Source organism: Cervus elaphus, chromosome 17, assembly GCF_910594005.1.
Source record: "Cervus elaphus chromosome 17, mCerEla1.1, whole genome shotgun sequence".
Classification (NCBI taxonomy): Eukaryota; Metazoa; Chordata; class Mammalia; order Artiodactyla; family Cervidae; genus Cervus; species Cervus elaphus.
In genome coordinates this window covers 54,744,148-54,756,191 of record NC_057831.1, presented here as the reverse complement: position 1 = coordinate 54,756,191, position 12,044 = coordinate 54,744,148, and the positions used below count along the sequence as shown (strand labels likewise).

The window sequence follows — 12,044 nt, the reverse complement described above, 5'->3', positions numbered from 1 at the left end:
TGTTATGTTTCTCTCATCGCTCAGACACTAGGTGATTTATTTAAAGCATAGGTGCTCCATGGGGACGGTCATCTCTACTGGGTTCTGTTTACTGCAGTATCCTCAGCAGCTGGAGGGTTGCCTGGCAGTGGTAGATAACTCAGTGTTTGTTGTTGAATGAATTAGTAAAAAACCTAGTGTTAGACATAATTTCTTTTCAGTTTTCCTAAAACATCCATTTTTTAAAATTTATAGTAATGTAATAAAAACTAAACTCCAAACACTGTAATGATTGGAGATCTGCCTGTTCTATGGACTCTCAGCGTGCTTACTGAAATTCTGTTTACTCCCTTAAGACAAGTACAAGTGTTGTCAGAACACAGTTTAAAGCAAATAATAGGCATACTCAGTTATCCTTCTCCAAGTAATGTTTGAAACTGTCCTCAGTTATGAGTGACATTAAACAAAGTAGTCAAATTCATAATCTGGATTTATTTCACATGATCGAGTGTTTGCTTTGAAATGGAAATGCCAGTTCTGAATCAATACACAGTATGTGAAAACTGCCCAGTATTTAGTAAGAAAATAATTGTGTAACACCATGCAACCAGAGAAATATGGAAACGCTTCCAGCTGAGCTTAAAGTACGAAAATTTATTTAAGTTTTTGAGTGAACTAATTATAATATAGATTTATATTATTGGTTTTAAAAAATAAATGAAAAAAAATAACTTAGTAAAATGTTGAACTTGGGCCTGTTATTAGTGTTTCAAACAGGTCAAGCAAATGAAAAACTTAATAGTCTCGTGTTTTAAAAAAAAAAAAAAACAAACTACTGGTTTTGAGGATAAAATACCAAGTCTCTTTCCTTCCTCTTTCCTATTTGTAACTCATAAGCTCAAGCTTTTCGGTAAGTCTGAGTAGATGCAAATATGGAAGACTGGATAGAATTTATTATAAAATTTCCTGAATATAGAACTCAGAGAAAGAGTCCTGTGAATTGCTATAAAGAAAAGAGAACCATGGTTGAATGTGCGTTGGGGACAAGCACAATTGAAATATCTAAGATATCTGCAATTAGAAAACCCTTTTGACTTCTTAACCTGCTGTTTCCTAAAGATGTTTGTGTGTTCAGTGTTTGGTATAATGCACCAAGCATATTTATAAAAAAATGCAATATATCTCAAGGAATTTACATTTTATTTGCCAAGATGTTTAAGAATTTTGTTTTCCTGTTGTGGGTGTTCAGTCACTAAGTCGTGTCCGACTCTTTGTGGCCCCATGATCTGCAGCACACCAGGCTTAATTCTTCTTTAAAAAATTATTAATTTTTTAACTATAGAGAAGCATTGTGTAGAAATATGAATCTGGGGCAGCAGGAGCTGAAAATTTAAGGTTAATCCAGCAATGTGTGAATATAATACACTTAAATTATGGAAGAATACAATGAGCAAAATGTGTTCCTTGTCTTTTTTGTGTCTTCCTCTTAAGGCAGAAAAAATACAAAGCAAGATAAACTCAAAAGACAAAGTATAACAGTTGGTACAGAAAGGTCCACAGAGTACAGAATCATGAGGTTACAGAGGGGCTGAGAAAACATTTCTTCAAAGATCATCTCGGGAGGAGGAATACCAGCTCAATGACCTTTGGAAAATGGATACCATTTTAACTGGCATTTTTAGCTGAAGTACTTTTCAGGCTAGAGGGAGTGACAAGGCACGGATATAGGTGATATCTGGATGTCCTGAAGTCTATGAGATAAATAGAGGGATTAGTTGAAGTTATTTTATGGAAGAAACAAATTAGGCTCTAGGATCAGGAGGGAAAATCAGGCAGAGAATTACATGTCCAGGTTGAACACAGAACTAGGGAAAGTGAAGAAGCCAGAGGTCAGATTTCAAAAAAGGGGCAAATCCCAAGCAGTGGTTGAGGCACCACTTAGAAGCCAGTAACCCAGGACTTGGAGGATATTGGAGCTAATACTGTAGTTTCCTTTGTCAGTGCTGACTCCCAGACAGCGCCCAGAGTCTCCAAGGCGCTTCTGTGGAGTGACTCTCTACCTGCCCTGTACTGGGTGAGGACCTCCAGCCTCCCCAGACTGCTGTCCTGGAGTCAGCCTTTCAGTGAAAAGCAGATGTAATGGAAAATTGACAAGTCTCTGACCAGAGTGAAAGTGAAAGTCATTCAGTCGTGTTCGACTCTTTGTGACCCCATGGACTACATGTAGTCCATGGAATTCTCCAGGCCAGAATACTGGAGTGGGTAGCCTTTCCCTTCTCCAGGGGGGTCTTCCCAACCCAGGGATCGAACACAGGTCTCCCGCATTGCGGGTAGATTCTGTACCAGCTGAGCCACAAGGGAAGCCCAAGAATTCTGGCATGGGTAGCCTATCCCTTCTCCAGTGGATCTTCCTGAATCAAACTGGGGTCTCCTGCATTGCAGGCAGATTCTTTACCAGCTGAGTTATCAGGGAAACCCACACCTTTTGAACTTGAAGTCGAATCTTAAATCTCTGACAGAAAGTATTTTTTTATACTGGAAACTAGTTGGCCATTTCTCAAACCACACATCACTTGTGAAGAATGTGCCAAGCAAATAAAGTTTCCCAATTCTATCTGTAGTTTGAGGAGAGAATTTTTAGTTTTAGTGTTTATTAAAATGGCATAACTATTTTCTTTCAGTCAGTCTAGCTAGCGAAGTGAATGAGAATGTTGGAATCAGACAAATTAGAATTGTCAAGCTATTGCTCCTTTCCTATGTGACTCAGTTTTTCAGAACCTCTATATCCCACACATAAAAATGTAAGGTAAAAAAAAAAAAAAAAAAAAATGTAAGGTCGATTGCATTTCCACACATCTTCTGATTCTCAACCACCTGCCCTTCCTTTATAGTCACCTCCAGAGTCACTTGTGTATCTCCTGAGACTCTGAACTTTTGTGAGTAAACTCGTTTTCCCTTCAATTTGATCTGTTGCAGGCTTAGCAGTCAGCTCTCTGAAACCTCCTGAGTTGGTTCCATCCTTTCTTGTGCTTCCTGATTGCCTGATACTGTTCTTTACATCTCTGTTCAATGTTAGTTTGTAGGTATTTATTTATTTTTATTTGCTTTTTTCATCCTTTGAGATTTTAGGAGAAGTAGAGATAAATGCAAACTTTTAAGTGATCATCTTAACTAGAAGCTGTTGAGTTGTGTTATTTATTCATTTTTACAGAGTATGACTCCATTAAATAGAGAGGTCTGAGTCTTTTAGCATAGTTTTACATATACCATGTCATGTAAGAACAAAACTCTTTGTAAATATTATCAAAATTGTGAGTCACACGTTGAAATTCGTCCTTTATCGTTGACTTCTAAAACTCCTTTTGGCACTTGAGATTTTATGTTAAAATTTGTTTTTTCCTCATTTAAAGCAGAGACAGAAGCTGGGATTTCAGAAAAGTTTTGTTTTTGTGTTTTTGGCCTCAACTCATTTTGGTTCATATTAGCTTGGAAACAATCATTTTGGTTTGCTTAAAAGTGAAGAAATGCACTCTAGCAATACGCTCTAGAATAGAAAAGTGCTGATATTTTATAGAAATATAATTCCTTGCATGTGTATCTATAAAATACTTTATACTAATACTGTAGGATTTAAAACCTTTGTACCTAAGAGCTATGAGATTAAATGATTAGCTAAATTAAAAAAGATCAGTTAAATAAAAATCCAGATTTTTGGAAATTGTGCCAAAAATATTGAGTCTAGTTAGGGTTAGAGCAGAAAATAAGATAAAATATGCATAGACTTCTTCAGCATTATGTAAATAAGGCAGGTGAATCTGAAACAGCATATTTATGATATCTTAGATATTTTTTAAATAATTGAGAAGTATGTTTGTGATGATTAATAAAAGTCATAAATTTTGACTTGGTTACTTTTCAGTTGTGTGGTATTTAAAGATGACAATTTGGTATCCTCTACCAAGACCCTGATGCTGGGAGGGATTGGGGGCTGGGAAGGGGACGGCAGAGGATGAGATGGCTGGATGGCATCACCAACTCGATGGACATGAGTTTGAGTAAACTCCGGGAGTTGGTGATGGACGGGGGGCCTGGCGTGCTGCGATTCATGGGGTCGCAAAGAGTCGGACACAACTGAGTGACTGAACTGAACTGAACTGAACCACTTTAATGTCATTGGTTAGCATACTGATCCAGTTTTTAAAGTTAAAAGATATATTAAAAAAATAAAAACCTTACTGGCACTTCTGATCGAAATTAAATAGGAGTGCCTTCATGTAAGTACTTTGTAGAGATTTAATTGTTTGTATATACATGGTTGTTTAAAAAGAACTTTTAAAATACACTGTTTGAGATAATAAAGGCCAACACCAGGTGGCGAGACCGTATTTCAGATACACCAGCTGCCCGACCAGCACTCAAGGGAGGAGCTTGTAGAAATCAATAACACTGCACCTGTCTCATACATTATTGTAAGAAAACTTCTCAAAGCAATGTTTCCCTTTAGGATCCTAACTACAAAATAGTATAAAACCTAGGCTAATATTTTTCTTGTCTGCTTTTAACCTTTTTTCCTGAAGGAATTCTGAAGTACTTGGCAGAATTGAACTCACATCTCAAATGGGTGGAGGTCAAATGTTAACCACAACTTGAAGGAGTATGCAAGATGCTTTGCTGTGAAACTGTACCAGCATCTGTTTTGTGTAGTTGTTAAGAGCACACACTTAGGGACCAGACTGCCTGAATTTTCTCCATAGAAATGATCTTTATTAATTGTGTGACTTGGGCAAATTATTCAACCTGCCAGTCCCTCAGCGCCTTCATCTGTAAAATGGGAATATTTTTGCCTCCCATGGTTGTTTGGAGGATTAAATGAATCAATATTTATGTATAGCTTGCTGCAGTGTCTAGAACAAAGCACTATATAAGTGTTTGCTATTTTTATTATGAAGATTATTGTGCCAAATAAGTTCTCTCTTGACTGAGGTTTTAAAATCTGTGTGTAATAATTTATCAGTATTTCAGATCTAATTTGTGTCATGTGATGGTAGGAACACAGACTAGAGTGACATTGTTTTTATATCTTGTCTTTTTTCAACTTTTACTAAATAAATTGTTAATTGAAATTTAAGGGGAAGGCATAAGTTATGTTAGAGAAAGCTTTTAAAGTACTTTAGCAACCTCGAATTGTCTGTAATAGATTAATTTTACATACTTACCCTGGAATTAGTTGCTGGATATTGAGTAGACTTTTATAAATGTATGAGAAAAATACTTAATTCTTACACAGAAAAGATAATTCTTAAAAATCAACTATTCATAACTTTTTTAAAATTTAAAATTGTATTGACATTTAGAAACATAGTGCGTCTTAAGCTCTCCTTTTTATGCAGTTGAAATTTTGATTAAATTTTAGAGTTTGCCTGTTTAAATCCAAGTGTCCATTTGGCAGAAAGGGGACTTATATTGTGAGACAGTATCTAAGTACAAGTTCTCATCTTTAACCAATTGGTAGAATTTAGTATTGAAGTTCACATGCAGAAAATAGCTAATTTAATATTGACACATTTAATGAATAAAATAGATTATATGTGTAATTTTAGAAACATTTATTAATTTGCATCTTTAAATAGGAAGATACAAAATGCACATATCTTAAAGAATATATTTTAAAAAGATGTAACTGTGAAATGTATTTTAAAATTACATGGAAATACTGATGAATTACAAAGTTTTTGTCATAAGAATCTGATCTTTAATATTTGAAAAGAACAAAAAAGGAAATTAAGTGTAAAGTGGTTAGTAATTTATTTTCTCTATCCATAAAATGAGAATTTGAGGAAGCATCTTACAATGAGAAATACATTTATTTGTTATATGCACTAGATATTGAGCATATTTTATATGCTAGAAACTGTGGTAGTCGCTGGTTTTACATTGATTAAAAAGACATGGTTTCTGAGCTCAAGAATCTCAGTATCTGTTGAACAGTATGGGAGATGGAGGACACAAAGCAAATATATAATTGAAAATTCTGCTAAGTGTCATTAAGTAAAGAAATGAAGCAAGAGACCAAAGGAACCTGAAGGATTTGTGTTACTTAATAGTGGCCACTTAGGCGAATGACTTTTGAGCTGAGATCTCAAGGACAAGTCAGCCATGTGAGGAGCAGGCAGCATTTTCTTGGCATATGGGAAGGCCGCGAGGCAAAAAAGAATCTAGAGAGAGGAGGCAGCATGGTTGGGGGGCATTGTCCACAGAAAAGGTCCCCACAGATTTGATGCCTGGCTGGATGAGTGAATGATAGCAGAAGTAATGTTTTAATGGTAGGATTGCAAAGTGGCTCTCTTCAACTACGGAACAGTTGACTTTTCAGCTGCCACACACTCATTCCATTTCATTGTGGGCTGGGATTTTGTCTTATTTCCCTATCTCCCATAGATTATTAGACTTAACCTTTAAAGTACAAGAGATTTATACTGTGTGGTATCGCAGCAATTAGAAACAAAGGACTAGAGACATATCTAATCCTTTAGATACACATCTCACAGCATCTTAAAAACACAGTGCTAAGTGAAAAAAAAAGTGAGAAACAGTGAGATCTATAGCACCATGCCGTTTATGTAGATTAAAAATACATGTCTTGTGAACTTACGGCTAGTGGGAGGAAGGCGTAGTTAGGGAGTTTGAAATGGACTTGCACGCACTGCTGTGTTTGAAAGGGGTAACCAACGAGGACCGTGTGTGCAGCACACGGGACTCTGCTGAATGTTACGTGGCGGCCTGGATGGGAGGGGAGTTTGGGGGAGAACGGTTACAGGTATATGTATGTATATATATATATATATAGTTAATCAGCTATACCCCGATACGAGATAAAAAGGTAAACAAAAATATTGGGTTATGGTGGCTGAACACAGCAGTGGTCACCTGGTAGTTGAGAAAGTCAAAATGGTTGCAGCATCTTAGGAGTTGAGTCTCTCCAAGGCCGAGGTTTCGGTTGACTTTCTTCAGAGACTTTCCTCAGAAAGCCGAGTATTAAGTGCGTTCTTTGTAGTCAGTGCCTAAGAGGAGAAATGTAGCTCGGCCGGTGGTAGCATCTCTGATCTCTGAGCTGTCTGCCTTCCCTCTTCCCCCACTCGTTTTCCTGGATGATGCTTCAGACCTCAAACTGTCCAGATGCGAATGGAATTCTAAGAAAACTTAAAGTCCAAGTGACTGCAGCTAAACAATCATAAGTAAGACAGGTTAAAGTAGGTTCTAAACTTCTTATTTATTTATTTATTTTCATTTATTTATATTAGTTGGAGGCTAATTACTTTACAATACTGTAGTGGTTTTTGCCATACACTGACATGAATCAGCCATGGATTTACTATGTGTTCCCCATCCTGAACCCCCCTTCCACCTCCCTCCCCATCCCGATCCCTCTGGGTCTTCCCAGTGCACCAGGCCCGAGCACTTGGCTCATGCATCCAACCTGGACTGGCGATCTACTTCACGCTTGATAATATACGTTTCAATGCTATTCTCTGAGATCATCCCCACCTCGCCTTCTCCCACGGAGTCCAAAAGTCTGTTCTGTACATCTGTGTCTCTTTTTCTGTCTTGTGTATAGGGTTATCGTTACCATCTTTCTAAATTCCATATAGGTGTGTTAGTATATTGTATTGGTGTTCTTCTTTCTGACTTACTTACTTACTAATGGGCTCCAGTTTCATCCACCTCATTAGAACTGATTCAAATGTATTCTTTTTAATGGCTGAGTAATATTCCATGGTGTATATGTATCATAGCTTTCTTATCCATTCATCTGCTGATAGGCATCTAGGTTGCTTCCATGTCCTGGCTATTATAAACAGTGCTGCGATGAACATTGGGGTACACGTGTCTCTTTCATCTCTGGTTTCCTCGCTGTGTATGCCCAGGACTGGGATTGCTGGGTCATATGGCAGTTCTATTTCCAGTTTTTTAAGGAATCTCCACACTGTTCTCCGTAGCGGCTGTACTAGTTTGCATTCCCACCAACAGTGTAAGAGGGTTCCCTTTTCTCCACACCCTCTCCAGCATTTATTGCTTGTAGACTTTTGGATAGCAGCCATTCTGACTGGCGTGAAATAGTACCTCATTGTGGTTTTGATGTGCATTTCCCTGATAATGAGTGATCTTGAGCATCTTTTCGTGTGTTTGTTAGCCATCTGTATGTCTTCTTTGGAGAAATGTCTGTTTAGTTCTTTGGCCCATTTTTGGATTGGGTCATTTATTTTTCTGGAATTGAGCTAAACTTCTTTTTACTCTGTGCTTTGGCAGGTTTTGAAACTCTGAATCTAACTCTGTGGTTTCAGACATTTTCCTGCCTTCTTCCAGCCTTTCTTTAAAAATACACGGATTATTTGAGTGCTGGTCAGTTGAAGTTTTTACTTGTCATCTTGCTGTTTTGCTAAGGGGACATTTGCTTAATTATGTCGCTCTTTTATTCAACAGGTTCTTTTTTAGTGCCATATTTGTCTCTGTGTGTGTTGCTGATCGTATAGTAGAGAATGAAATATCATTGGACTTTGTCCTTGTAAAGCATAAGGACATTAAGCAACTCAACAAACATAACCACAGACTGTGTTAAGTGGTATGAGGAAGAGGAGAGGGTGCTTTCAGAGAATAACTTTGTGATTTGCTTTGGATTGATTGGTCAGGGTAGGAATGTCTGTGTAGGTGGTTAAGTGGAACTCTGAAAGATAAGGAATAGTTAGCCAAGGAATTAGAGGGGTAATGGAAGGTCCTACGGCCTTTATCTCCTACAGGTGTTGATTATTTTTATTCTAAAATGGGAGATTATATGCACTACTGAGCTCTAGTTTGCTACTATTCAGCATGTAAGGTAGGCAGACGCCTGGCACAAAATCTTGATTTCTTGAATTAGTGTTGAGATTGTGTGGGAGGGAGGATGTCTAGTTACCTGCCTTTAAGTGTCACAGATCAACATGAAATGAGCTAAGTGATTTTACTCAATGTATAATTATTGTGTATTTGCTTAGTATTTCTTTACCTTGTAAGTCTTCATGCTGGCAATTTGAAGAACCCTTGGGTCTGTGAAGAAAGTAAAAACCAACACTGTTGGATGTTGTAAGGTTCAGAGAACACGTGATGGACCAAGAGAAGTTAAGAAGAAGCAGAAGTTTGAGGGAATAAGCTGGAAAGAACAAGGTAGTTGGTTGTGGTTATATAATTTTAAGGTCTTGTCATAGTCTTACTACTTCATGATTAACTGAGTGCTTATATGTGACCATGTGGTCCACACCAGTGGATTTTGAAACTTTTCTCAGATCAGTTTGCTCTAATTTTGTCTAAGGAGAATAATTTGGCTAGTGATCAACGTGGGCGGCTTGCTGTATTTCATTAGAGTAACAAGTGTGTGGGCCCAGGAAGTAGCCCGGAAGACAAGTTCTCCACATTTCTGAAGTGCTTTTTCTGTCTTTAAGTCTTCTGAAAACCACAGAAAGTTATACAATTTCCTTTGAAATGTGTTAGAAAACTGCAAAAGGAAAAGGTAGACCTGGTTATCCGCTTAGTTGAGAGATGACTTTTAAAATAGGAAGTTCGTTTTTGTGTATTATCTGTGATAAAGGCCAAAGGTATCTCGATTGTGTCAGTTCACGCTGAGTCATGTAGAGAACAGACAGTCAGAACCTTCAGGACTGGCTGGTGAAAGGGACTGGAAAACAAAAACAAGCCCAAGTAGAAGTGGGTCTTCAGTTTTCCCTTATATAGTCAGGATGATTTTTTTTTCTCCTTGCTGCCTAAATAGAGAACACATGATGACATTATTTTGCTTTGCTTCTCGAGTCAACAACCATTTTAAGCTGCATTTGCCTTTCATATGATTCTTTTTCTCAAAATGTTAATGTTTCAGCGAATTTTGGATGATTGCAAATGATTCTCTATATTTAGACAGGGCCTTTTCAGCTTATTTGATCAGAATTAAATATATCTATGTAAATCCAATTGACAAAGCTTTGTTATTTTAGCAAAACATTATTAATGCTCCAAAGCAGAGATTTAAAAAACTAAGATGAAATGTTATAATCTTAAAGATACAAATTTTTATTATTAATACTTTCATGAAGGGATTATCGCTTTAAAGGATATGGGTGTTGATGGGTATATGATGATAGTGTTTTTGTCCACACTTTGTTTTCCACTCAACCTTACAGGTGTGGAGATGCCACTGTAAGTTACAGTTTAAAAAATGATGACACTGTTAGAAGTTATCTTTTTTAAAAACACCTAGGTCAGCTGATTAGAAAGTATCATTTTATGTATTTTCTTTGCTTTGTACCATTGCCTAAACTGCATCATCACAGCCTATTGTTTTCCTGACTGTTTTAACAGCAAATGGGAATGTACTGAACAGTTATGTTACAAATGCATTTAAAATCCAAATTCATGGTTCTTAAAATGTGAAATGACAATTTCATATGTTTTACAGAAAACGCATGTTTCAGAAGAGATGGGTGAAATTTGATGGCCTTAGCATTTCTTATTACAATAACGATAAGGTAAGTATGTTTCACAGTTTTAAAAGATTGTCCTGTGTGTGCTGAATTTGTTTCAATAAATTAAGCACATGATTTGGTCTTTAGGTGTTGGATGAAAAGATGAAAAGAATTTGCATAGGGTAAAACACTTAACTCTTTTCATAGGTTAACTTTTTTGTGGTGCATAACATTGAGATTTTTAAAAACTTATGTATCTAACAATTATTTGTGGAGAATCTCCTGCAAACTACTGGAATTGCTATAGATGATATACAGATATATAAGAAATTGCCTTTACCCTAGGCAGCACTAAGAATGTTTAGAAAACAATAGCACAAAGGAGAAGTTATTTTGTTCTCTAGAAGGGCTGTGAAAGAACCAAGGGATGCTTCTTGCACGGGATTTCTAGTGGCCCTGAGTTTTGAAGAAAGAGGAGTTTGTACACAGAGTAAGCAGAAAGAACAGGACTTGATAGCTGATAGAATGAGATGCTCGGATTCTTTGATGGGAAAATAGTGGATGTGAGGGAGACTAATGGCTGATGAAGCTAAGAAGGTTGGGTTTGGAGTTCCAGCTCATTGAAAATCTTAAAGTGCAAGGGCCTAAAGTGTATCCTTTAAGCAGTTGAATCTTAATGACATGTACTGTTTTCATCAGGTGCTTCTTCATTAGGTATGAGAATGTCTTTATTCTTAAGAGCTGTAGACTGAGATATTTTGGAGTGAAGTGTCATGAAACCTACAAATGTCTCAAATTTACCTCCCTATATATACTTTATATATAAGTATATGGCAACCCACTCCAGCATTGTTGCCTGGAGAATCCCACAGATGGAGGAGACTGGTAGGCTACAGCCCATGGGGTCACAAAGAGCTGGACACGACTGAGCGACTTCACTTCATATTTATATGTTATATATGTATATGTGTATGCACACATGCATAGTTAGGTAAAACAAAAAAGTTGCAATGTTAGCAGATGTCAAATTGAGGTAGAGGTTATGAATGTTCATTGTACTAATCTTTCAACTTCTATGTGTTTGAAAATTTCCTTTAATAAAAAGTTGGTACTAATAAATCTACCTGATTTTTTGTTAGTCAGAATCATACAATTTTAAAATGTTAACTGTACATTCTTTTAATATACAAACAACAGTTAACGACATTCTCTTATTTAAAGTTTATAATCTAACATCATCTTCTCACTAGAGATGTTTCACTGCCTTATATTGGTGTTATTTCTGGCTTGAACATTGAGGTAGATTCCTTTTCATATATCCATTCTTCAGTGCTGCAGGACGAAGAGCATAAGCTTTTAGAAAGAAAGCAATACACACTGCCTGCTAAAACACAAAGGATAGTAGAAAGTTGAGAGAAGTGTTCATTGGTTTTACTTTGCAGGGATCCCTATAAACCATCAAGTAGGTAAGCAGACCTCTTTAATGTTTGCGGGATGATGAGATGGATATTTGTAAATGCTGGTTTTCTACCTTAGCTGCTGTTTTTAGTTTGCTTGTTGGTTTGAATATCCAGGCAA

At 36.8% G+C, this 12,044-nt stretch overlaps 1 protein-coding gene across 3 annotated transcripts in view; it reads left to right on the top strand.

Annotated features, from left to right (window-relative positions):
- Positions 1–12,044, top strand: part of ARAP2 (ArfGAP with RhoGAP domain, ankyrin repeat and PH domain 2) — a 186,389-nt gene that overhangs the window by 33,321 nt on the left and 141,024 nt on the right. For all 3 annotated transcript variants that reach the window (XM_043871270.1, XM_043871268.1, XM_043871269.1), the window contains one exon: positions 10,460–10,529. In XM_043871270.1, coding sequence (XP_043727205.1) covers positions 10,460–10,529 — 70 coding nt within the window. The remainder of the gene's footprint in view (positions 1–10,459; positions 10,530–12,044) is intronic.